This window comes from Myotis yumanensis, unplaced genomic scaffold (genome assembly GCF_028538775.1).
Source record: "Myotis yumanensis isolate MYYU_CA2020_CCGP unplaced genomic scaffold, mMyoYum1.0.hap1 SCAF_10, whole genome shotgun sequence".
NCBI classification, from domain to species: Eukaryota; Metazoa; Chordata; class Mammalia; order Chiroptera; family Vespertilionidae; genus Myotis; species Myotis yumanensis.
This window is the reverse complement of record NW_027223761.1, coordinates 19025442-19052293: the sequence shown is the minus strand read 5'-3', so window position 1 is coordinate 19052293 and position 26852 is coordinate 19025442. Positions and strand designations below refer to the sequence as shown.

General features: G+C 55.3%; 1 protein-coding gene across 1 annotated transcript; it reads right to left on the bottom strand.

The window, feature by feature from the left end:
• Positions 1–1736: 1736 nt before the first annotated feature.
• On the bottom strand, positions 1737–26602 carry P2RX3 (purinergic receptor P2X 3). Its single transcript, XM_070426555.1, has 12 exons — positions 26484–26602; positions 19330–19465; positions 18887–18958; positions 18587–18650; positions 17366–17459; positions 17068–17145; positions 16492–16633; positions 15889–16025; positions 3800–3893; positions 3482–3547; positions 3040–3117; positions 1737–2613 (listed from the first exon to the last, which is right to left on the bottom strand). Exons 1-12 carry the CDS (start codon positions 26600–26602, stop codon positions 2500–2502), a joined length of 1194 nt encoding a protein of 397 aa, XP_070282656.1. The 3' UTR covers positions 1737–2499.
• Positions 26603–26852: the final 250 nt, after the last annotated feature.

Genomic DNA, 26852 nt, shown 5'->3' with positions numbered 1-26852 from the left:
CCTGGTTGACTTCGTCATGTTAAACCTTGAGATTTTGCAGTTTATTTGTTACTGTGGCAAAACTTGGTTTAGCCTGACTGAAACTCAGAGGAAAGAAGGTGTCGACAAATTTCCTAACTTTTCCCAGGCAGATGTAGCACAGAAGTCAAGATCCCAGGCTCTGGAGTCCTGAAGTCCCACTTGCCCCATTTCAGTTTCTTAACCTTACTCAGCCTTCATGTCTTCTTCTGTAAAATGAGGGTTGAATTAGACAAACCCTCTAACGTATGTAGCCCATTGCTTGGCCATGGCAAGTTTCACTAAATGTTAGCTTTTGTGCTGAGTAATTAAAGAAGCAATGTAGAGTTAGGAATGAGCATGGGTCCCAGTTCCAATTTCTATATATTGTTTCTTTTTCTATTACACAGGATCAATAGCTGAACACAGCAGCCTCACCAGGGTTGGTGTGTGATTATGTTGGTGATTGTGCTGAGGACACCATGAGGCAGCAGAGAAGAGTTTGCTGTTGTTGTTCCTGCTGTTATACCCCTAAGTCCAGCACACAGGGTGGTCACTTAGCTCAGCCGTGGGGAGGACAAGGTCAGGCTCACACTCATGAGTTTACACACTTGCTGGCAGGCTCAGGACCACCCAGCCTGGAGGAAAGGGAGGGGTTGGGGGAAAGGGTTCCCCCAGATATAGCTGCCTAGACCTCCGCCTCAGAGAACATTCCTGTGACCCCAGCCTCCTGAGAACTGGTGCACGGGGGTGGGAAGGCAGGGTGCCTGTGGGCCTCTGGGTGGAGAACATGGTGCTGCCTTCCACTGAGGTCTGCTGGCCAGATCTCCAGACACTGCCGATTCCCAAGGCTGCCCCCGGGGAGGTGTCATCCCACCTTCCTGAGGATGGGGCTGGGATGAGGCAGAGTCGGGGGACGGGAAGGGACCTCGTGTGGGGGAATCTTACCTCTTCGCCCCCTGGGGTGGGGGGTCGCCGGGATGGGGCCTTTGCAAGTGCCCATGGCTTGATCCTCCCAAACTACTCCCAAAGATGCCTCTTCCGCACATCTCCCCCGTCCCCTGCACCACTGAGGAGGGGCTGGCCCTCCATCTACAGTTCAGCTCCTTTCTGCTCAGCCCTCAAGGTCATGCCCACACTCCAGCTCCGCCAGAGGTGGTTCGCCTGGAAGCTGGTGGAACATACTTCAGGGCTGCTCACTTGCACGAGCCCCTTCTAATACCCAATTTTGTATTATTTTTTGAAAGATGCCCCAAGATGTATATGCTTCAGGCTTCATAAAACCGAGATCTGCCCCCGAGATCTGCCCCCGAGCTCTGCCTGGGAGGGGAAGTGGAGGCAGGGTGCACCTGGCGCCCTCTCACAGCCCTGCCAGCGCCCCGTTCTTCCTCCTTCCCCGAGTGCCAGGGCACTAACCACCAGACAGTCAAACCACGAGACAGTCATTTTCCATCTGCTGCCTCAGTTCGCTGTCGGTAAATAGGAGAGTCAGACGAGATGGTTTCTAAGACCCTTTAGTTTCTGGCATTAGGAGACTGACCACCTTATCAGGACCCTGTGGGCACAGGCCTGGCTGACCAGCTGCTCGCAGGGCACTGGGGCTCACTGGGGCCTTTTCACCAGCATTTTCAAGGAGGATGGCTGGCCTCCGGGAGCAGGGCCTCAGGTCCGGGAATCCCCTCCCACCGGGGTGGCCAAATCCGGCTCCTGCAGTGAGGGGCCCAGATGTGTGTGGGTACATCTAGGGTCCCGGAGAGAGAACAAGAATGGCCCTGGTGTGGGGACAGAGCTGTGCGGTGAGGTAAGGAAAATTCACCGACAGTCACGCCTCCTGTTTCCTTCTCATTTGGGGACCCACCTGAGTCAGAGAAAGAGAACTCACACCAGTCTCACTGGTCTCCCCTCAAATGGGGCCCAAGTTCCCGGGGCCAGCCTGGGGCTTACTCTTTATTAAGCTGAACCTAACCTTGGTCAGGGTGGAGGAGGCTGGAGCAGCAGGGCACACCCATGGGAGTTGCCCTTCCTCTTGTGAGGCGTGGGCAATGGAGACCTGGGTTCAAATCCCAGCTCTCTCGCTGTCTGGCTGTGTAATCTTGGGCAAAGGATTCAGTCTCTCTGAGCCTCAGTTTGTCTTCAAAACGGGGAACCTAATATCTACATCATGGGATTATTCTAAGGATTAAATGAGATAGTGTGTGTGAAGTGCCGGGCACTTGGCAGGCACTCATTATTACTATTATTCTCTCTATTCTTTGGAAAGGGGAAGACTCAGGTGCTGCTGCCACAGGGGTCCTGGGAAGCAGACAGGGGCCAGGCAAGGGGTGAAGGTGAGAGTGAAGTCTCAGTAGGGGGCACTGGGAGACCCAGCCGCCTTCCAGCTGTGGCCTCATGGGGTGAGCAGCAGAAAGGAGAGCCCTCCCTCTCCCATCCTCCTTGCATGGTGGGGTCTTCTGTTGGGAGGCCTGGAGCCCAGCAGTGAGTGTGGGGCCCTGGGTGGGGGCCCTAGTGGCCGATGGAGAAGGCCCCTGAATCAGTGGACTGCTTCTCCTCCGGGGTCTGGTCGCTGGGGAACACTGGGTTGGCCGAGGCAGCGACCTTGAGCGTCGTCTCGTTCACCTGCAGGCAGAAGGCTGGCATGAGGGTGCTCTGACTATGGGCAAGGACCCCACTGGACAGACTCAGCAGTCGGGGCGCGCAGCCTGGTCTTTGGGGAGCTACAGCGCGTCTGTGTGATCCCAGGACTCCATCCATGCATCTCAAGGGCAGACAGAACCCAGAGCCAGCCCATAGCAGGATTTCCCTGCCCCAGAAATGGAAAGGGGACAATGAGCGGCTGGGGCAGCAACAGCAACCACCCACAGTGCCCCCATGGTTCTCACAGAGCCCACTCTTGGCCAAACACCCTCGGGTCTGGACCCCCAGGATGCACTGAGGCCCAGTGAACTTCCCTTCAGAAGCCCCTGGACGGTGAGCCACTGAGAGTTCCTGGGGCCCAGTGGCCCTCCCTGCCCTGTCTCGCTGCCTCTCCTGGACCCCACTCACCTCCTCAAACTTCTTGGCTTTGTATTGGTCGGCCCCCTTGAGGAAGTTGAGCAGGATGATGTCACAGAGGACAGTCCCCTGGGGGAGGAAAGGAGAGCAGGCCCTGAGCTGCCGGGCATTGGGCAGCACTGGCCTGGGGGCGGGGCTGTGTCTGCGTCTCCGCCCCCACCTTCATGGGGAGGCCCAGGAACTTGTACCAGGCCAGCCTCCTGCAGATGGGAGGCTGCTGAGGAGGCAGTGAGCTCCCCATGACTGCAAGTGACAAAGCAGGGCCCAGCTGAGCAGGGAGGTGGTGCAGGAGACGGAAGCACCTGGCAAGAGGCTGGGCTTTTCAGTCTAGGCTGAAGCAGGGCTTACCTGGGTTCAGTTCCCTGTCCACACCTGCCAGCAGGGGCCTCACCCTGACTGGCCACCGGTCAGAGCCTGGCGGGGCTGAACTCACCACTCCCACGGAGGTGAAGGCTGCCACGGAGCTGATGATGGTGGGGATGATGTTGAACTTGCCTGCCTGTGTGCACAAAGACCAAGGCGAGTGGGCGGAGTCCAGCAGGGCAGGGGTGAGGCCAGAGAGACCTTGGAGCAGCAGGCCCCACCCCTTCATGGTGCAGGTATGGAGACAGGAGGTGTGATCAGTTGAGGGTCTCAGAGCTGGTCAGCAGAAGGACCCTGGCCCTCACCCCTGCCCAGGAGCCGTTTCCGGTCCCAGGGTTGGTCTGAATTTCCTCTCCTGTCCACCCACCTGCCCAGCCCAAGGACTCACGTTCCCGTACACCAGCACGTCGAAGCGGATGCCAAAAGCCTTTAGGAGCGTGCGGTACTCGCTGCCATTCTCCAACTTGTAGTACTTGGCAAACCTGGAGGTCAGAGGCAAAGGTGGGTCCCACTGTGGGCTCCTGCCTGAACCTACGGGGTCCTCGGGAGCCTACGACTGTCACTTTCTGTGCAGCCCTTACAGATGGTTTGGTGGGACACCTGCCATGGTCCAACCTGTGTCTGAGTCTCTGCCCCCAGGTTAGCCAACCCCCTTCACAGGCAGCATCTTGGGGGGCTGCTTAAAAAGACAGCTTCTCAGGCTCCACCCTGGACCCAGGAATCAGCATCCCTGTGGGTGGAGTTCAGGACTCTTCCTTTTATTTTTATTTTTTTAAAATATATTTTATTGACTTTTTTACAGAGAGGAAGAGAGAGGGATAGAGAGTTAGAAACATCAATGAGAGAGAAACATCGATCAGCTGCCTTCTGCACACCCCCTACTGGGGATGTGCCCGCAACCAAGGTACATGCCCTTGACCAGAATGGAACCTGGGACCCTTCAGTCCACAGGCCGATGCTCTATCCACTGAGCCAAACCCGTTAGGGCAGGACTCTTCCTTTTAAATAACTTCCCTCAATAATTCTGATGTGTGCGAACGTTTGAGCCAGGACTCTATGCTTCCTCAGTTCTATCTGCTTGGGTGGCCCAGGGCCCGGCCTTATCCCCTCTCTGCAGGTTTCTCAGCTGGACTGGGTTCGAAGCCTGGCTCTGCCACTTACCAACTTCCTAATCCTAAGACACAAAGGCTTGGAGGAGAGGGGCTGGACCATCTTCATGAACAGGATCAATTAGAGTCTGGGGGTGGCGGCAGAGAGCGTCACAGACCAACTACAATGGTCTGAATTCAAGTTGCACCAGCAGGAGAAGGGGATGGACCCCAGAAAGGAAGTTGTTTCTAGAAAGATGAGGAGGTCCAAGAACACGACACTCCAAGGAGGCCTTGCAGGAGATTTTAAGGAAGTTTGCAAAAGCAGCATCAGGCCCGGGCGAGAGACTACGGGAAGCCCTCACTGGCTTTCAGGTTGGCCTGAGCCTAAGTATGGACCCTCACCCCCTCCACACCCGCCATGGACAGAGCACCAAAAGGATGCAAACCTATGATCATCTCCTCAATGTCAGGGAGCAGACTCCGGTGACCCATTATATAGATGAAGAGACTGGTGGGAGGCAACACTGACAGCTCCAAAGGCCATGCTCTTTTAATTTTTTTAATTTTTATTGGCTTCAGAGAGGAAGGGAGAGAAAGAAAGAAACATCAATGATGAGAGCCTGCAACCTGGGCATGTACCCTGATGGGGAATCAAACCGTGACCTCCTGGTTCATAGGCCAACACGCAACCATTGAGCCACACTGGCTGGGCAAAAGCCCTGCTCTTAACCTGAACCGTCCTGCCTCTGACGCCCAGGGGCGGCCTTGGTGCCAGACCTCAGAGTCCTTCTGTGCTCTGTGCCCTGCCTCCCTCCACTGGAGAATCCAGGCCTGGACGAAGATCACGTGTGGGAAGAGTCCCCGCTGTCTGGGCTGTGGCAGCGGAAGCCCGTGGGCACGGGGCAGGGGTGGGAGGGCGAGTGGCTGAGGTCTGGGGCAGGGCGGAGGCCGGGACTGTGTCCTGTCCCGAGGTCTGCGTTCCTGGCCATAGGCTGCAGCCATGAAAGATGCTCCGCCATCGCCTGGGAGAGCAGAAAGCCGGCATCCTGGGCACTGCCTCTCCCAGCGAGGGCTGGCTAAATTTATCTCGGGAAGGAATGTGGAGGGAACAGGGAGAAGAACCAAAGCGGACTTGGCTTTTCTCCAGCACCTGCCTTCCAAGAGGCAGTACGCAGGATAAGATCATTATCTCATCCACCACCCACCCTCGGAGGAGGCTTGGCAGGGCCCGCTCTCTTCTGGGGCGGGAGGGAGAGCGAACCTCGAGCCGAGCCGGGAAGGAGGGAGGGGACCCGCCGGAGGCAAGGGACCAGGGGACCGGCCACAGAAGAAGGGCCCAGGAGCCCTGACTTCTGCACTCCAGAGTGGTCGGTGGGGGTCCCAGAATGTGGCCCGACCGTGGGGCAGAGACTGGGCGATCACGGGGCTGGGATACCTTCCCTCTTGGCATGGGGCTGGGCCACGTGTTCTAGCCCCTCGCATCTAGCTGGGGCCCCACCTCAGAGAGTTCTTGCCAAAGAATGTGAAGGGAGGTGCGGTATGTGAACTCTGGGCCCAGAGGTGTCAGAGTGAACCCTCCTCATCCTCCTTTCCCTCATGGCTAGTTGCTCAAGAGCCAGGGGAGAAGTCAGGGTGTAGGGGTGACTGAGTCAATAGGTGGCAGGAGCCCAGACCCCTGAAGGCTCCTGAGCGCTCCGCCCCCACTGGTCCCTGGTGCCCTGTGCCAGGAGCCACTGAGATGGGTTGTTTACCGCGGTGAGCAATGTTTAACCTCTTGCAAACTCCTGTGATTTTATAGCCAGGAAGCCTGAGTTAGAGGATGAGTTAAAACTGGGGAGTCATTCAAGATAGAGAGAATTCCAATGATGCTACAGTCCTATGAGGCTAAGAAAGTCCTAGGAGGTCTGGGTGTGGCCCCACGGTGTCTTTAACAAGCTTTTGACTCCACGCAAGTCACTCAACCTCCTGAGCTTTTTCTCTTAACTGAGAAGTGAGAGTGAGGAAGGCCAGACGAGACAGTGTCCAGATAGAGTAATTAAAGCAAGATCTAGTAAGTGCTTAAAGCAGGTCCTAAGATCAAGATAAAGTGAACTCGTAACATCTACATTTTCCTTAACTATCACACCTTCTGCCTCCCAGCGATAATAGTATTAGCAACCATAACAGACAACGTATATATCGATTGGGTGCTTACTATGTGCCTGGCATTGTGCTATGTGCTTAATGCCAAGTAACTAACTCATTTAATACTCATAGCAACACCAAGGAACTTAGTGCCGTTTCGATTCCCATTTACAGAGGAGTCACCAGGATCAGAGAGGTTAAGTAACTTGACTAAGGTCACAACAGCAATAGTCAAGTGAGCGAAGCTGGGATTCGAACTCAGGAGGTCCTGTTCAACCGCCCAGACTCTTAGCCTGCATTTCAGACAGTTCTTTTTGATGCACGATTTCTGTCCAGTCCTGGCTCATTTCTTTTCGTTCTCTAGCTGAGGGCCCCCTTTTGCACCTGCAGGGAGGGGCTCTCTACCCAGAATCCCTGGCTGGGAGCAGAACAGGAAGGAAAAAGAGCCATGACGTGTCAGAAGGAGGACCCCCCAACGCCTCATCTGAAAAGGCGAAAGGCTGAGCTACACCTGCCTGGGCCCAGATTTCTCCTAAATCCTCTGATTCCTACCTCTCCAGCTTTGGTTTTCTTGGTTGAGAGATGGGGTCAGTGAGAAGGACACCACCGTTCCGCACCTTGGTTTGGAGTACAGGGCCCCTCCCAACCTGGCCCAGTCCACTCCCCTAGCCTCCTCTGCAGAACGCCCTGCCCTGCCCCTCCAGTGCTAGCCGCACGACCTGCCTTCCTCTATCTCCTGCACCCGCTTCCTAGACACAGACTTCTGGGCCTTTGCTCATGCGGCTCCCCTCCTTCCCTCTTCCACCTTGCAAACTTCTATTCATCCGTCAGGGTCCTGCTCAGTGACTTCTGATTCTTTCAAGATTTAAACAAATATTTTGAGCACAGCCACTGTATGCCAGGCACTGTGCCAGGCACTGCTGATACACCGGCAAGCTCTGCTCTCATGAGAGGGAGAGAAATATTAATCGCACCATCCATGCATAGCTCAAATTGGACTTCAGGGCTTGGAAGGAGAGGAGCACCTTTCTCAGAGCACAGCCCAGGAAGGCATTTGACCGAGGCTGGTGGGTCAGGGAAGCCTTCATGTGAAATAACTCTAAAGCTGAGGCTTGAGGGTGGAGAGTTAAAGGTAAGAAACTCAGGCCCTCTCAGGGGGAAGGCACAGTGAAAAAGTGCACTGGTCTGGGAGGATGGAGATGCGTGGAAGAGGAAGTATCTGGTGGTGTGTCTCTTCCCAATTCCACATTCAGTGATTTCACACTTGCAGCTTGAAACTGTCCACAGTGGAATATTTACACCACAGAAATCGGCAAACACACTACAGAGCAAAGTGCTTTCTTCCTTTCTCCAGAGAGCTGGTTTCTGGTTTCCCAGCACCGAGGCTGTGGAATGCCTCCGGGCTACCTTTCCTCTCAGGAGGATGTGAGGATCCGGGCCTCTCCTACGGTCCCTGCCACACCAGACTGCAGGTGATAATTTGGACTTTTGACTGCGAGCCAGCTCCCAGGGCCCCTCTTTGCCCAAGGGCCCAGCACAGGGAATGCTTGCCGGAGGAATAAATGTTTTCAGAGATTCCAGACACCTCCCAGATTAGCCTCCGGGTTTCCTCCCCCTGCCTCTGGCTGCCCCAAATTCTCCCTGCTCTTCAGGTGGAGCTAGTCTACAGGAGCAGGAACGAACCACATGCTTTTCTCTTCCAAATAGAAAACATCTGGATCCGGCAGCTGGCTGCATGGGAAAGTAGGTGCTACTGGTTCCCGCCATGGGGAACCAGCCCCGTGGAGGGGGACTGGGGAAAACACAGGGACAGCTGTATGTGGAGCCCTTACTCCTGCTAAGCGGCTAGAGCAGCCGTGGGCAAACTACGGCCCGAGGGCCAAATGAATAAAACTAAAAAAAAAAAAAAAGACCGTATCCTTTTATGTAATGATGTTTACTTTGAATTTATATTAGTTCACACAAACACTCCATCCATGCTTTTGTTCCGGCCCTCCGGTCCAGTTTAAGAACCCATTGTGGCCCTGGAGTCAAAAAGTTTGCCCACCCCTGGGCTAGAGACTTCCACACCCATCATTTCATTTGGGCCCCAACAACTCAGTGGGGGAGCTGCTGGCTTAGGGCTTTGAAATGAGGCAGTCTGGCCTTGGATCCAGGTTTTGCCACTGAACTCCTCTACATAACCTGGGGCAAATCACTTCACCTCTGCTTCTCGGTTTCCCCAAATGTGAAAGGGAGAAAGAAGATGGCACTAGCTGAAGGGTGGATTCAGTGTGGTTGGGGGAGGGCTGAGCTGAGGGGCACCGAGCTTTCAGTACATTATCTAGTGGTCAGCAGGCAGCAGTCAGACTTTCCAGGCCTGAGAGAAGCACAGCAGGGATCAGAACTCGGGCCCCTGGAATCCTAAGCCCCTGCCCACCCCTTGCTGCTTCCTGCATTGCCTGATTACCTCCAGCGACAGGGAACTCACTACCTGTATGAGCAGCCCACTTTCAGCTTTGGGTGGTTCCCACCGTTAGAAGCTCTTCCCCACGCTGAGCTGACATTTGCAGCAGGCGGCAGCCCTACACGTTTGCTGAATGGAGAAGGGTTTTTATCACGAGGTACAAATCCCTCGGAAACTCTCAGACATCTGTTTAGGAACGATCCCATAGAGTGGTGGCAATTCCTTCGCAAAGCAGGGACACGTAACTGTTACAGCAGCAGGGAAAACAGCAACACGCTTGGAGGATCCGGGTTGGACTTGCGAGGGAAAACTTGGGCCTGGAATTTGGGTTTCTAAGCGAAGGAGGTGGTGTTCTCAGCAAAGCTTTTTGCCTGGTGGGGAATCATTCTGCCAGCCGAAATATACTTTTACAGTTGATTTTCTACTGATGGGAAAATATCTCCTTGGCAGACTCATTGCTTGGGGGTTGGGCAGCATCCCTGAGCAAGCTGGGACTCCTCCTGGTAGAGAAGGGCCCAAGCCATATTTATTTACTCATGTTCTCAGACCCTAATCAACCTCAAAGACAGACATTCTGAAATTGGTTTGTTGTTGATCCTTTTTTAAAAAACGTACTATTATTCATTTATCTTTCACAAGGCAGGGAAAGGTCAATGGAAGCAGGGCTGGAAGATGTACCTGAGAGCCAGGTTACTAGCTGTCTACTCCAGTGAGTAATCTTATTGGCCTCAGTTTCCTTATCTGTAAAATGGGGGCAACCACACCCATCCTAGCAGGATATTTGTGGTTGTGACCCAGGCCCTGGAGCCAGGTCTCCCGGATTTGGATTCTGGCTCCAGCATTATTTGCTGTGTGGCCTTGGGCACATACATGAAGCCTCTGAGCTTCCGATTTTCAGCTATAAAATTCTCCCTCTGCACTCGATTAATAATCCACCAAGAGCACTTGCGAAGTCCTGGGCTCACTGATAAGCACTCAGGGAGTGTTAGCCAATATTTTCTGCCAATAATGTTGATCCTTATGAGGACTCAATAGCCATCCTATATAATAAAGAGGTAAAATGCAAATTAACCCTCACACCCTCACAAGATGGCTGCCTATGACCAGACTGGCAGGGGGGTTAGTGAGGGACGACCAAACAACTGAATAGCAGGCTGCATGGGGTGGTCAGGGTGGCAGGGGGAGCAGTTGGGGGCAACCAGGCCAGCAGGAGGGGCAGTAAGGGGTGACCAGGCTGGTGGGGGGGGGCAGTTGGGAGCGACCAGGCCAGCAGGGAGGGGGCAGTTGGGGGCAACCTGGCCAGCAGCGGGGGGGGGGGGGGCACTTAGGGGTGACCAGGCCAGCAGGGGGGCACTTAGAGGCAGTGAAAGGCGACCAGGTAGCCAGGACTGTGAGAGGAATGTCTGACTGCCAGTTTAGGCCCGATCCTGGCAGTTGTACATCCCCCAAGGGGTCCCAGATTGGAGAGGGTGCAGGCTGGGCTGAGGGGACCCCACCCCCATGCACAAATTTCGTGCACCGGGCCTCTAGTAAAGGTATAAAGGGCTGTATAAATTCAAGCTTGTGCTAATTACTCCCCACCCCCACCCCACTTTACCCTAAAGGAAGCAAAGAGGAAAACAGATCATGGAGAATTGACGCAAATGTGCCCCAGGCAAGAGGGCCTTGGGGCGGGGGGGGCGGGCTTCTGTGGTGATGAGGGAGGTGTCTGCTCTAACGCATCTCCATGGCTCCTGGGAGGAGAAAAACCCAGATTGAGAGAGGGATGATCAAAGCCGAGGACACGCTTCGATCCGGTCTCTGTCGATTGGCCTAAGATCTCGCGGATCGGCATGTTTCCGCGTGGAAGCAGCTCAGCTGCCAAATCTCAGCTTCGTGAAAGCTGCTGCGGGTACATTTCCAACATGGAACACTCACCACAAACTCCTCCAGCACGAGGAGCAGCGAGCAGCTGAGCGCTAGCAGACACCAGGGGAGGAGAGCCAAGACGGCGGCGCCTTTTAGGAGCAACGCTGTCCTAGGGACCCTCGGGAGCACCAGGAGTCCGACATTGCTAACCGTTTTTGATTCTCTCTCCTCATCCCAGCAGTCACTACCGGGTTTATGTGCTCGAGCTGCCTCTTTTTTTTCTTTGCTAGTGATATGATGGTGGGAGGTTTGCTAGAAGCAATGGCTATAGGGCAGGTTCCTGGGTCTGAGTCCTGATGAACCTCTTAATTGGGCTCTGTAGTCTTGGGCAAGTTTCCAAATCTCTCTCTGCCTACTGAGGGGTGCGGGCGGGGTGGGCGATGAGCTGTCAATCCTGTCAAAAATAGGTGTGAAAGGGCGCGAGGGGCCCTTAACCTGAGGTCCAGGGATAGGCTTTCAAAGGTCTTCAAAGTCTCTGAATTCTATGCCACATAAATAGATATTAAATAGATATGCAGAGAAGGAAACGGACCACACTGTGTGGGATGCTGATTTCCTGCAAGGGAGCAGCCAGGAGTGAAGCCAGTTTCCAGGCCATTACTTTATCTACCCATTTGTCTTAGGGTTCTCACTCTGAGGATGCATTTACATCCTATTTGTAGAAATAAAGTATCCTTTAACCAAAGAAATTGCCTGCAACGTTGCTCAAGGCTATGTATACATGCCTTTTCCTTGGACAATCAACAGTGTGGTGAGTGCTGCTTCAAAAGTTAACAAAGGGCTGTGATTTCATGCAGGAAAGTTGGTAGGCCTGGTACTGGACACCAGTGCTCCTCCCTTCCCTCCCCACCCTGCCCTGGGCTGCCTGGGCCTGCTGCCTGGCTTCCAGCTGCTGAGGGGGCGTGGCTGGGTCATTGTTCTCCTCAGGCTGCTGTGTCCTATCTCTGTCTCCGGGTTCCAGGAACGGCTCCCTGTCCTCGCCCCTTCAGACCCGGGCCCCAGGCACTGCAGGATCCTTTGTGGTATCCCTGCACCCTCCCAGCAGCACCCCCTGTATTAAACTCTCCTCAAATTACCCAATTTGCATGTGCCATCTGTTTCCTGCTGGGACCCTGACTGATACAGTATTTTTAATTTGTCTTTGTACCATCTCTGCCTATACACTCACACCCACACACATCTATTCACTGACACACTCAGGCACGCGCACACACGCACGCACACATTCAGTCACTCACCGACACATACCCGCACTCACACTCACTCACCCACAGACACTCACCCTCACTCACAAACACACACGGCAGTGCCAGCGCCCAGCGCCCAGCTCTGGGGAGTGGGGTGCTCTGGTAAACTGAGGGCCCCCTCTGTGTTGCAGGAACTGACCCCTGCAGGAACACTAACACTGGGGTGCCTGTCACCCTCGCACCATTGAACTGGTGACTCTGGCCAGTTCTTATTTTCAAAAATGCTGCCCTTTGCCCACTGCTAAGCCAGACGCACGCACCAACTGCACACTCTCAAGGTACTTGGAAAGAGGCTTCTTAAAAATACCAAGTTAAAAAAAAACAACACCCACAAATAAGCTAAAGCAGCCCCTGGAGTCTTTAGCCACGCAAAATAGACTTCGGAGTAAAATAACATCTTTCCAGCAAATTTTAGGGCGGTAGGGACAGACGGAAACCTTCAGATCACATAAACGAAGGTAAGCTTAGATGGACAGCGCCAGGTACTTTGGGTGGGGGTTGAAGGGAGACACATTTTGCTCAACACAAGGCCATCTTGACAAGAATGGGAGGCCATCCGATGACGGACAGGCCATCTTGTGAAGTGGTCCCTTGTCTAGGGCTGCTTTGCAGAGAGACGGATGTAGGCACTGGGAGCAAATGGCCTCTCAGGCTACTCTAAGATGCACCCGTGACCTTGGGCACATCACTGCCCCTTTGAAGTTTCTACTTCCTCATCTGTAGAATGACCGCCTCTCCGTCTAGGTGTCTCCAAGGGGTTCTCAACAGCTAGAGCTTCTCTAAACCTCGAATTCTGCAGGCGAAGAGCCTCCAAAAATGGGGGTGGGGTTTGGAAAGGAGCCGCAGAAGTAATTAGTGATGGAAATGCGAGTCTCTAGCTGCCTCTGGATGTCTGAGTTCGCATATTAAACAAGGCTGAATCTTGGCTGAAGGATTCCATTCCCTCCAGAGCAAAAGGCAACAAACTGTATAGGACAGGATGGCAAGACGTTGAAAAAAACCTGGCCCCTGTCAGAGAGGCAGAGGAATTTGTTTGGGAGACAAAAGGCCAGGCTGTGTCCTGTGGCCCCCCCCAGAAGCTAGTCGCTCGCCCACGAGCACATAGGCGTACATTTCTGAGGATTAACACGTGCCCATGTCCCTAGCCTTCCTGGTTGGGGTGGACATCATTCCAGAAAATATGTCTGCATGCAGGCTCCCACGCTTACTGGCTCTGTGACAGTGGGAAACATAGTTAAGTCTGCACACCTCACTTTTCTCTCCTATGAAGTGGGGGGGATTGTAGCGCCTCCCTGTGGAGAGTCAGGGTGGGGAACAACGAACCAAAGCGCACAGCCACTTCGCACACGGTGCCCAGTATCATTCTTACCTATAGGGAGCTTGTGGGATTCTCAGGAGCTGCATACTTTGTACCCATCCCAGGAGCTGCCCTGTGCCCACGCTGACCCTGGCTGTGGCCCTTTTCCTCCCTCTCAGGATTCAGAAAGGAGGCCCTTTGTGGGCTCCTAGCTTAGCCTTGGGTGTCCATGTAGCTCAAAGACAGCATGAAGGTGAGTGGGTAGACACCCCAGGGAGTGACTTCAGGGAGCTTGGGCAGAGCCTCCTGATTGCCAAGGCCATCAGATACTCCCCACACCAGGGCTATTCCTTTAGGAAGTCTTTTAAACCACAGGATCAAATTGGGCAGCTTCAGCTCCTCATATTCTGGCTGGAGGTCTTTGGTGTGGAGGCCACACCCCTCAGACGGTTCCCCTAGGCCCCCAGGATCCTTAGAGATCTCTGACCTGTCTCTCCAAAGACAAGCTTACGTAGGACCCGTCTGCCTCACGTCCTGCTGTGCCTAGGCGAGGTGTGCGTGCATTCGTGAGTGTGAGTGTGAGTGTGTGTGTGTGTGTGTGTGTACACCACGGCACACTACATTGGAGACAAAGAACTCCAAACCAATTCTTTAAATGAAAGACATTGCTCTAAAGCTGTGTGACACCACTAGCCGGGGTCTTCCCAATCGTTATTCCCTTCATAAGCTTTCCTGCCAAGTAAGTTATTTGCAGGGTTGAAAAATTCCCAATGGCCAGGGGGAAGTTACGAAGATGAAAACTTGCAGTTTAGATCATGAGAATTTTATTAATATGTTTCTATTTTAAGCTATCATATGAAATCCTTTGTATTGATTTCAGTGTGATGTACCCGACTGAATAAATATGCCAATTTCTGCGAGGGAGCCAAACAGTATTTTTAAACTACTTTAAAATATGTGTTGTTTCCTATGATTTTTTAAAGTTGGGAGTTGATTATGAAAGCACTTTCAATTTTTTTAAAAAACATTCTTCTTTCCAGAGATTACACATGCATATGTTAAACGATTACCGATAAAGCTTAATGGAATGGATAATTATCTTTTCAAGCTACAGATAAAGGTAAAAGAAAAAAAAAGGTGAAATGATTTTTTTTGGCTTATGTATGTCATTATATTGTGAAATACCACTACAACAAAGGAGATTTGAGTAGCAATTCCTTGAACATATAGATGTAGTATGTTCTTATAGGGATTTTCCCCTGATCACTGCCTACTTAGCTAATTAGCCTGTTTGGTGTATAACACAGAGTCCTGAGGGCCCTGCCAGAAACGTCAGGATCTTCAAAAATTAAGGGAAAAACAGAACAGAGAGCTAAAGCTTTTCAGACACTGGCTGATAGGATCCTGGAGATAACGATGCCTCTGCCCTTTCACGGATGGGAAAGGAGGGGGAGGGGAGAAGGTCAAGGGCTTGCTCAAGGGCTTTCAGCTGGTTCCCAGTAGCTTCTCCCGGGTTCTTCTCTTTCCCTGTCTGCAAAGTGGGAGGGGGCGAGGGGGGCCTCTTGTGTCTCAAGGCCTTTGGGAATATCAATGAGACGCTACTAGAGACTGGCCTGAGTTCCTGTTCGAAAGGCACTGAAGAACGAATGCCCACTGTAACTGCTACTTGTGACTCCAGTGACATTTCCTGGTTCTGGACAGAAATACACAATTTCCATCTTGGAAGATGATACCAGCTATTGCCCTTGCTCTGCGGAGCGAGAACCCTTAGAAAACGTAGGCGCAGAAGAAGGGATGGGGTTGCCTGGGCGTGGCCTAGGCACCTTAGGGCCTCAGAGCCAGAGCGGAAAAACGAACTCAGCCTCACAGAACCCAACACTTCAGGAGACCCTGGCCATCTGGCCTCACCGCCCACCGCCGGCACAAATCCTCCCTGCGGCCGGAGCCATGATCTCACCGGATGGCCTGTCTGTCTCCGACAGCTGTCTGTTGGAAAGTCCTGCCTCCTTTTGCACAGAAACCTGATGGGGGAACATGGGCCCTTTTCCTGCCAATACGCGTTTTTTCTTCAGATGCAGTTTTTGTTTTTTTAAACATATCTCACCGATTTTTTTTTTTTTTCACAGAGAGAAAGGGAGAGGAATAGGGAGTTAGAAACATCAATGAGAGAGAAACATCGATCAGCTGCCCCCTGCACACCCCCCACTGGGGATGTGCCCGCAACCAAGGTACATGCCCTTGACCGGAATCGAACCTGGGACCCTTCAGTCCGCAGGCCGACGCTCTATCCACTGAGCCAAACCAGCTAGGGCCGGATGCAGTTTTTAGAACGGCCCTTGCCTTTGCCCTGATGCCCCCGATTACCTGAAGTTGTAGCCGGGGGAGACGCTGCTCTTCTCAGAAACGCTGTCGAGCCGGGTGAAGGAGTATTTGGGGATGCACTGCTCCCAGGCCTTGTCCAGGTCGCACACCCAGCCGATCTTAATGCCCAGAACCCCGCCCTGCAGAAAGGGGGCAGGTGTGAGCCCTCCCGCAGCCCTCCGGTGCCCCTCATCGGGGTGGGGGTGGGGAGCACCACCAATAAGACACGTGAGTGCTCTGCACGCTCAGGTGGAGGGCGCAGGTGGCCGAGAACGAAGAGGGAGGTGCCATCCCGTGTTGCTGAGGAGGGAAGTACCATGGCTCAGGGCGAGCCCCAGGGGCGCTAAATCCTGCTTTTGGTGTCGTCAGCCCCTCACCTACAACACGGGAGAAAGTGGCACCGATCCAATGTCCAGAGCCCCAGGCCTGGCTGTGTGCAGGTGACGTGAGTAACGGGAATGGGAAACGGGCCTTGGGGGGAAGGGTGAGGGGGCAAGACCGCCCAGGACAGGTGGCAGGACTGGGGTGCTTCCACCAGGGGGCGCTGCCTCGCCGCTGCTCTGCTGGCCCATCACCCCGCCCGCCCAAGGATCCCCAGGTCCTCACCGTGCTGGCCAGTTTGGCAAAATCCTGCCCCGCAAACTTGACCACATCCCCCACCCGCAGGATGGGGCAGAAGGGGGCCTTGTCAGGGTGGAAGCGGCAGGTCTTCATGTCGGCGGCGGTCAGATTGGGCAGGAGGTTTCCCCTGGGAAGGGAGGAGGGAAGGAGAGAGGCCAGGCCCAGGGTCAAGGTGGAGACAGGCCTCCCTCCACAAGGTTCTCTCCAGCCTGCTCGAGCCCCAGGGCCCTTCCGCGCGCCCAGGCGGGGGGCCTCACCGCTGTCCCTGCATCCTTCTCCTGTCACCCTCTCTCCCACCTCAGGGTCGTGAGTGCTCGTGTCCAATGTCCCCCTCCCAGGCCGGGGTGGGGGGGGGGGGGGCTGGCAGAGACACTGGCCCGAGTCCACCTGAGCCTCAGTGGTCAGGGCTGGCGGGGAGACCTGGCTGGGAGATGGGGGTCAGGAGCCCCCGGGAATCCAGGAGAAAGTGGGGAGAACCCCGTGGTGACCGGCATCCCCTCCCCTCTGAGAACGAAGGGTGGGCGCACTGCCTCTCTGCTTCAGGGAGGAGCGAGGACTCACTTCTCAAAGTTGAAGAGGGGGAAACGGATGCTGTTCTTGATGAAAATAGTGAAGTTCTCGGCTTCCATCATGACAGGCCTGTGTGAGCACAGAAGGAAGGGGCAGGGGAGCAGGGAGCCCTCACCGGGGGCCACCCTCCCTGGTGGACACCGCCCAACGGGCATGTGGCCCGGGCCTCTCCGGTCTGAGGGTCAGAGGACCGGAGTGGCAGGTGAGCTGAGCTGGGGGGAAGCTGGACATTACAGGGGGGTGGGTGCCCACAAGACCCCCTGCAAGCCCACTGGGCGCAGGCCCTCACCTTTCCACCGTGTCCACCTCGGCAGGGCACCAGCCCTGGATCTCACAGGTGCGGAGCTCGGAGCTGTAATTCACGCAGCGGCCGGTGAGGATCCCTGCGAGGGTGGGGACAGTGCTGTGTGCTTGTCTGGCCCTTTGCCATGCCCTTCCCCCACCCCACCCCTCCTCATCGGAGATGCCCCAAATGTACACACACACACACACACACACACTCACTCACACACACACACACACTCACACACACACACTCACACACACACACACTCACACACACACTCACACACACACACTCACACACACACACACACACACTCACACACACACACACACTCACACACACACACACACTCACACACACACACACACACACACACTCACACACTCACACACACTCACACACACACACACTCACACACACACACACTCACACACACACACACTCACACACACACTCACACACACACACACTCACACACACACACACACACTCACACACACACACACACTCACACACACACACTCACACACACACACACACTCACACACACACACACTCACACACACACTCACACACACACACACACACTCACACACACACACACACTCACTCACACACACACACACTCACACACACACACTCACACACACACACACTCACACACACACACACTCACACACACACACACTCACACACACACACACACACACTCACACACACACACACTCACACACACACACACTCACACACACACACACACTCACACACACACACACACACACACACACACACGGACCCTGCAGGCGGACGGAAAGGACAGGCAGGGCAAGGGAGGTCCCCGGTGGCACGTTGGCCCCGCAGAGCTCTCCCTGACCCTCCCAGGCCTAGGCAAGCCTTGGGACGTGACCCCTCCTCTCACAGGTCCCAGGCCCCCAGCCACAGCAGGCTGCTCCTTGCCTCCGAGGCTTTGCTGACTGTTCTTTCTGCCTAGAATGCCCCCTTCCAAGCCCCTCTCCTGCCAAATCCTTCCGTCCCACGGGGCCCATCTCAAATGTCACCGCCTCTAGGAAGCCATTTGGGACCCATCTCTTCCTTCCCCTGGCCCCTCCTTGACATCACTCACCGCCTCATGGCATGGCTGTCACCCCCATCCCTGGACTGGGAACTCCTCTGGGGTCCCATACCACTTGGGTTGTCAGGGGGTGGGGAAGGGGCTCCACTCACCCCCACTCGGGAAGCGCTCGGGCCCGCACTGGCTGTCTGATACACAGCGGTACTTGTCCTCGCTCTGCGGGGAGACAGGTCCATGGGTGGGTGAAGGGCCCCGGGCCGGCCTGGGTGAGCCCCTTGGTGCCACTGCCTCCCCACAGCCGGGGGCCTCCGGGGGGTGGAGGTCGGTCTCAGGACTGGGCTCCAAGGCTGGACCTAGGGCCTCTGCTTACACCCACGCCTCTCCCTGCCACCACTCCCCTCCAGTGGCTTCTTCCTTGACCAGCTTCACCCAACCTCCCTCCCCCGTCTCACCTCTGGGCAGAACCCTTGCATCTGGTTTTCAGTGACGATCATCTTGGTGATGATGACAAAGACGGAGGTGCCCTTGGGAGAAGAAGGAGAGGAAAACACAGCCGCAACAGTGCCAGTTCGTGAGGCAGGGACTCTTGTTTTCCCCACTCTACATAGGGGGAAACCGGGGCTCTTGCTGATTGGGCCAAGGTCACAGGTTAATAAAGGCAGACATGGGCTCCAAAACCAGGCCCTTCCAATACCCCCTGGCCCCTCACGCTCCCTCTGTGTGTCCTCCTGATCACAGGACAGGTTGTGGCAGAACAAGAGGATGCCCGGTGCTGACTCAGGAGGGTAACCCCCCTCCCCCAGCCACTGCTCTGGGTCACTGATGCACAGGGTCTCCCCGCCAACCTGCCCAGGTCTGGGCGTCGACACAACCACCTGCCGTAGGGGGGCCATACCTGGGGTGGTGTCACATAGTCAGACACATCCATGACTCTGTTGGCGTAGCGTCCAAAGCCCTTCACCTTGGTTACCACGGAGGACTCAATGGATGTGTCCCGCACCTGGTACGCCTTCTCGTGCAAGAAAACCCACCTGGGCAGAGAGCAGGGTGGCGAGCAAGAGAGAAGGGTGTAGGCTCATCAGACAGAGGCTGGAGGGGTCGCCTTCCTGCGGACATGGACCCCAGGGGCCTGGCAGGGGAGGCCTGTGTGTGTGTGTAAGTGTGTGTGGGGGGGAGGGGCGGGGAAGGGGGGTTTCGCAGTGAGCCCTGGCTTGGCTTAGACCAGTGATGGCGAACCTTTTGAGCTCGGCATGTCAGCATTTTGAAAAACCCTAACTTAACTCTGGTGCCGTGTCACATATAGAAATTTTTTTTATCTTTGCAACCATAGTAAAACAAAGACTTCTATTTTTTATATTTATTTTATATATTTAAATGCTATTTAACAAGGAAAAAATCAACCAAAAAAATGAGTTCGGGTGTCACCTCTGACACGCGTGTCATAGGTTCGCCATCACTGGTTTAGATCAATCACTGTTCTCCATCCTTCCCCCATTTCCTGCTGAAGGAGCATTTTTAGATTTTTCCCCCTAATCGTCCTCCCTCCATGAAATTTTAATACTCTTCATATCAATTTACATACTGTATGTATATTTGCACTTTACACATAAAAAGAGACTTTTTTTATTCTTCAGAAACCAATCCTCACCCCTTGAGGGTGCTATCACCCCGCTGAGAACGCATTATCTATTCCTGCGGATGACAGAGGCCTCCTCCCGGGCAGGAACCTGAGACAGAAGGCGTAGAGGCTCCTCGCCTCCGACTCTGCATCGAGGCTTTGTGCACGGCTGCATCCTAAGTGCCCGCACACACCAGGTGTTAGTGAACAAGTCGACGCAGATGCTTGGGAACCGGGCACCTGGCAGAGTCTCCATCTGTGCGAGCCTCAGGTGAGGAGGGAGGAGTGAGGGAGGGGCAGCGGCTGAGCCTTTACCTGGCAGGTGGACGGAGTTGGGCTGGGAGGGAGGAGCCTCTAATCTTATTCCTTGGATTGTGCTGCCACCTAGTGGGCATTTACCTGCATTGCCTTCTTTTTGCTACTTCCAGCCATTATGGGATCAGGGAGGGACCCTTGCCTTCTTCCATTCCCACCTGCCTCCCCAGCAGCAAGAAGGGCCTGCAGACCACTCTTCCTTCTGCGTTTCTGTGAGGTGCCCGCTTTTCCGTTAGTAATCACCCCCCACCGCCCTCAAGGCTCAAGCCACTCGGCCTCACTAACCACGCTTCCAGCAGGAGGCGCACTGGGAGGCAGATGCTGTTCCCTCGCCCATTGCACAGGTGAGAAAACCTCACCCTATGTGCTTGGGAAATGCCGCACACTCTCGGTTTTGGAGAAACGGGGTGACGTCTTGTGGAACCCTGGATTAGGGTCACTTTCTGCATGCTCACCAGGGTGGCACAAGACGAGGATGAGCGGAAGGAGCGGGAGACGGTGTAGGGCAGAGAAGACCAATGTGGGGGCTGGGAAGCGGAGGGCAGCGCGTGCGATGACCCGAGGACTTTATAACGAGGGCTGAGGACTTCAAGCCCAGGAGCTCTCTCACCCTGAGTGTGGGTGGGGGCTGCGGTGGGAGGCGGTGAGCGCCACAGGCCTGGGAAGTCTCAAGGAGACGCCGGATGCCCACTGCCCGGGGAGGGGCTGGATTGGGTGGCCTCTGGAATGCCCCGATGCTGGGAGATGCCAGGGGGTGAATCACTTGTGGGATGGGCACCTGCCCTCCAGGCTGACATTTGCGAGTGGCTGCTTGTTCAGCTGTTGGTGAGAGGGTTCCTGTGCGCTCTCTAGAGCGGGAGAGGAAGGCTGGGGGCCCAGCCAGTGCTGGCAGGCGGCGCCCAACCTGTCACCTGTCTCATGGTCACGGCCTTACAGCGGCCCATCCTGATGAACGCCCGTTGAGAGTGAGAGCTGTCCGCCTGCCTGTAAGACGCTCTATGAACACCACACCCCTGCGGAAGCCCAGGGAGCCGTGAGCTGAGCTTCCTTGGCACTTCTATCTTTTTCCTCTTGGAAGGGAAGTGGGCGTTCATCAAGATCTCACAAGGGAGCGTGGCTCACGTAGAAATCTCATCCTCCGTCTTGTGCCTCAGCAGAGGGTGGGGGGTGGGGTGGGGAGCACCTTCCAGAAACCTGTCCAAAATGAGCATCCTTGCTCGTGGCTGGGGGCCCTGCAGAGCGGAGGAGGGAGGTCGAGGGCCCCAGCTCTCTGCTCCCAGCCCACAGCGGTTGTACTACTGTGTGCTCACCCCCGCCCCCCCCCCCCCACCCCCAACCTCAGTGGTTGGCCATGGGATGGAGACATCGCTGAGCATGATCTAATGAAATGGTTTCCTGACACGCACCCTGCCTTCCATCCCCGTTTTTAAAGTTTGGGAACATTTGCCGGTGAGGAGCCAAGTTCAGATGGTCAATACCACGTCATCAGCCCAGCGCGCTGCGTGCCGTCCATGTGCAGGACTCACCGAGGCCTTGCCACCAGCCCACCACACGGCTTCGTTATTATCATCACGCCACAAATACGGGAGCCTGTATGTGGGTTCCAACCCGGTGGGCTGCTCGCAATGGCCTCACCGCAGGGTCTCCAGCTGTGTCCGGGGTCAGGACCTGGCCGCAGCTGGCCCCTGCCCTGGACCCTGGTCCTTGTCCGGGGAAAGCACCTCCCAGCGTAGGCACATCTCCAGAGACTGGGAGGAGCAACTGACCAATCTCTCTCCTTCCCCGGCCCCACCTTCCCCAGGGCTCCTGCTTGTGCCCAGTGGGGAGGAGCGGCCACAGCAGGTTTCTCTCTGCGAGTTAAATAACAGGCAGAAGAATGTCAGTGGCCCCGTGGGGCCGTGGGGCCTGGACGTCAGCGGGGCAGCTCGAATGCGGGGGTGTTTCATTTCCAGAACGGAGGGCTGCGTGGGTCCCTGGAGGCTCAGGGCTCAGGGCTCAGGCGATGGGGCAGGACCGAGCCTTTCGTTCCTGGCATTGACGCCGCTGCTCTGACTTATTTTTTCTTGTGTTCCTGGTTTATTATTTATAGAGCGGAAGGCGGGTGGCAGCTCCTTGGCAGGTGGGGTGTGCAGGGAGGAGGCCAGGGAGTGGGTGTGAGGAGGGTGTGCTGTGTGTGCCGGAGGACGGAGGACGGGGTCTCTCCGGGAGGCGAGGCGGGAGCTGGGCTGAGGGAAAGGGGGAGGCGTGATGGGGTGGCCTGTGTGATAATGACAGTTACCATCTATTACTGAGTCACCCAACGCAGGCAGCGAACGGACACGGGTTACCTCCCCTCACCATTGCTCCCCAGGAGAGGCATTCCTGAACCCATTTTCCAGATACAGTGACGGAGACTGGGAGACGTGAAGTGACCTGTCTGCACCCCACCTCTGGTGTCAGAGGGAGGCTTCTAACCAGGTGTCCCACGTCCCCCAGTCTCCCCATCATAAGGCTGCGGTGAGGCGAGAGGGGACACATGGAAACCACTGCTCTCTCTAAACCTGTAAGATGGGGTTCCAGCAGGTCTTCCCACAGTATTGTCACCAAGTGCTTGTCACCTAGTCAACAGGGTGCCTCAGGGTGCTTCCTGGGGTGAGAGGATGGGCTGGGGGCCAAGGAGGTGGAATTCCAGCCCTTTTCTGAACTAGAGCGCCTCCCCATTTTAATGGCTTTATGTGCTGTGCTTCTACATAAGATTTGAAATGAGGCAGATAAGACTCTTCATTTGAAATGAAGCAAAGAGGTTGGCTGTGCAAATAATGAGCTTGTAGATCAGGCCTTGCGGGGAGGGGGGGTGGGGTGGGGAGTAGGGGTGGAGAGGAACAGGACAGGGAGAGCAGGCCTGCAATGGGGCCAGGGGTACCGTCAGCCACCACAGGTCCTTCCGATGGTGGGAGCCTCAAAGGGCTGGGATTCCCCTCCCCACTAGTTTGCGAAAACCAACCTCAGGCCAGGCACTGGCCAGTGTTTATGGGAACTCAGGCCTCAGGGATCTCCCATTCCCTCCTCAGGTCTTCACGGGATCCAGAAAAGAGATTGGCTCTTAGGAAGTCCCACCCCACGAGGAGACTGGATTACTACCTGGGCCCAGGAAAGACAGTGGGAGAAACGCCAGGCAGGTCCTGGCCTCTCTGTGCACCTGGGCTGGGAGGAGAAACCAGCGATGAAGTGGTGTCAATCACAGACTGAGGCCAGGGGTGGGGGTGGGAGCACGCGTGCAGAGGATTAGGTGGTGTGTTGCTGTGAGTGCTTAAGAGAAATGGTTGGCTCATGTCACACAGGTTCTAGGTAAGGTTGTGCATCTGGTCTACCCGACGGGCATACAGTGGAAGAAGCGAGTATTAAGCATTAACATCACAGCATTACAAATCCTTTCAAATTCTATTGAGCCCAAGTCACAGTCATCTCTCTCCATTGCCCACCTGTTAACACATTTTCCTGCATCCACTTCTACCTATTCCAATCCCTTGGCATATCAGCCACCAGAGTGGTCTTCTCAATTCATATTCATCATGTCTGTCTGTCGCTCTCAATCTCTCTCTTTCTCTCTCTCTTTCAAACACACACACACACACACACACACACACACACACACACACTAGAATGTTTCAGTAGCTTCCCTTCCATTCCTCTTCTGTAAAAAGGAAAGACCGGAGGTGTCTGAGGTCTGGGGTCCACTTGGGATCCTGCCTCCACCTTACACCCCCCTCCCCTTGCTCCTTCTACTCCAGCCACAGAGACCTTCTTTTCTTCCCCCCATTAGCCAGGCCCGTTCCCTTTGTAGAGCTGGGCTTCTCTGCCTTGAACTCTCTCCCTCTCCTGGGTTGCTCCGACTCTGTCCTTCAGGTCTGGCTTACATGCCGCATCTGCAGAAAACCTTCCTTAGCTCCCTGACCAAGCCCGGTGCCTGCATACTAGCTGCTCTCCTAGCACCGTGTCTCTTCTTTCAACCCTGAACCCCCACTGAAATTTTGTTTGCAGAGATTATTTGGTTAGTGCCCATCTCTTGCACTGTAGGCTCCATGAGGGTGAGGACCGTTGTCTGTGTTTGCCCACTGTTCCAGCCTCGGTGCACAATGCCTGGCATGAAGAGACGCTCAATCACTTTGTGCTAAATTAATGGAATCAGGAAATCCTAATGGTGCATGGGCTCATGTGCACAGAGATGGGGCTCAGGCGGGGATTGGGAGGGGGGAGAGCTGGGCTGCGGAGTGCACCCGACGATGCAAATGGAAGGAGCTGCTCTGGGGGGAGCTGTCAGGCTGGGAGATGAATGGGGTTGGATACCAAGACGCCATCTCGTGCTGGCACCAACAGGCCAGGCTCCAGCACCAGGGGTGGTTGGCGCATCAGACTGGACCATGGTGAGGGACAGACGGGGCAGTGGGGTGCTGAGCAGGCTGGTCCAGGAGCTGGCTGCCTCTACCCACCACCTCCTGCCTGGAGCCAACAGAGCCGGGCCAGGCTGGCAATGTGCTGAGGCAGCTTTGGGCACCCTCCTGGACCATCATACTATCGTGTGGCTGCATGTAAACAGTCACAGCATCACACGTGCACGTGAACACGGACCTTTAGGAACCAACTTTGAGCCAGGCACCGGAGATGCCGACGTGAAACATTTGCAAACATCTCACAAAACCTCAAACGTGGAAGGGAGCATCGAGGGCACTCAATCCGAGCCCAGAGCTTGAGTCCCTTTGCTAGTGTCCCTGCGCGCAGCCTTGTCTACAACATCTGTATGACCGGAGCTTCCTGGCTCTCAGAAGCCCACGGAGCCCAAATCCCTTAGTCCCTGTCTTCCCACCTGTCCACGCACACCCTCCCGTTGCTGCGACCTTCAGCAAGGAGGCCCCTCACCCGCAGCTCTGGCCGCACGCACCCAGGAGGTCTCCTTCCACTCGCTTGAATGGACTCACGGCAGCCGGCAGTGGCTGGCTGTGTCTCACACACAGACCCATTGTCTCAAAGAACAGCATGAACTAGAGACCTGCACGCCAGGAAAGTAAACCCTCGAAGTTCTGACCTGTATTTCCTGGGGCCCTCCAGCGTGTGCGAAGGACCATGAGAAATGTGTTTCTTCTCTGGCCATCCTGTGTTCCTCGGCCTTTTGTGCATGTGTGTGTGTGCTTATGTGTGTGGGTGTGTATGTCTCTGTGTGAGTGTGTCTGTGTCTGTGTGAGTATAAGTGGGCATGTCTGTGTGTCTGTCTCTGGGTGTGTGAGTGTGTATGTCTGGGCGTGTGTGAATGGGGGGGGGGTGCCTCAGAGAAGTGGGGGCGGAGAGGGGTGTTTAGACCTCGCTGGCTCTTAAGTATCTCCCAGGATGGGTTATACAGTACAAAGTCAGGTAGAAGTAGGGAATTTACAAAGCGGAGTATTTCTGGCTTCGTGAAGAGGGACACCTCACCATTTTCAGAAAAGTCACTTTTCTCCTAAAAAACTCTTCCCTGGAATGTCATTGGTGCCTATGTTCCTCCCTCTCTCCTAAGGGAAAGATCCCCCTGCTTTGTCTGACCCTCCAAGAGCAAGGGCTCCCCCCTTTCTACCTCCCCACCCCATGCCAGGAGGGGGGCCCTCATTCTAAAGTGGGTGCAGTTCTCTCCTTCCCACCTCAAGATCACGCTGTCACCATCTCCCTTGTTTCAGTGTCTTCTGCCCCCTTCTGTCCCCCTTGTCTTCTTGCGGCCCCAAAGAGTTGACTGAGGTCAGTGGGAAGATGTCAGGGGGTCTGGTCTGCCTGCTCTCTGGTTGAGGGTGGGGATGAGAGAAGGGAGAGGGGAGATGGTCCCCTGGGACCTCTCCTGGCGGAGGGTGGTGCCAGGGCAAGGACTCCCCTCGGGGTGTGTGCCTACAGACCACCCTCCAACTGTGGAGGATTCACTGGAGGGAAAACCCATCCTGGGACCAGATCCCCGATGAGGGCGGCAGAGGCCGGCCCTTGAGACACGCCTCCACCAAACAGACTGTTTCCCCAAGAGAGGAGAAGCTGAGGAAGCTGGACAGCACCACCGAGGGGAGAAGGGGGCCAGGACACCGGGCAGCCCTCCCCTCCTGGGACCTGAAGGGCCTCAGACTCACCCCACAAAGTAGGAGATGATGAGAAGCTGAACTGCCCGGTTGATGATCCCAATGGTCCAGCTCTTCACAACCACAGACTTGGTGGTCTCGTAGGTGAAGAAATCTGACATGCAGTTCATCCTGAGAGTGTGCTCATGGACCGCTCAGAGGGACCCAGTGGTGGCAGCGGGAGGCAGAGGTCCTCAGACCGGGAGACGGGGATCAAGGAGGCCTGGAGGGGGCAGTTTAGAGGGGCTTGCGGAATGGGGAGCCTGCTCCTTTAAGTCAGGCAACCCTAGCCCAGAGCCCAGGCTCTCTCTGCTCTTGACGCTCTGGGCTGCCAAGAGTCCAAGGCCAGGGCGGGGGACCCCTTTTTGTTGTCTCCACCCC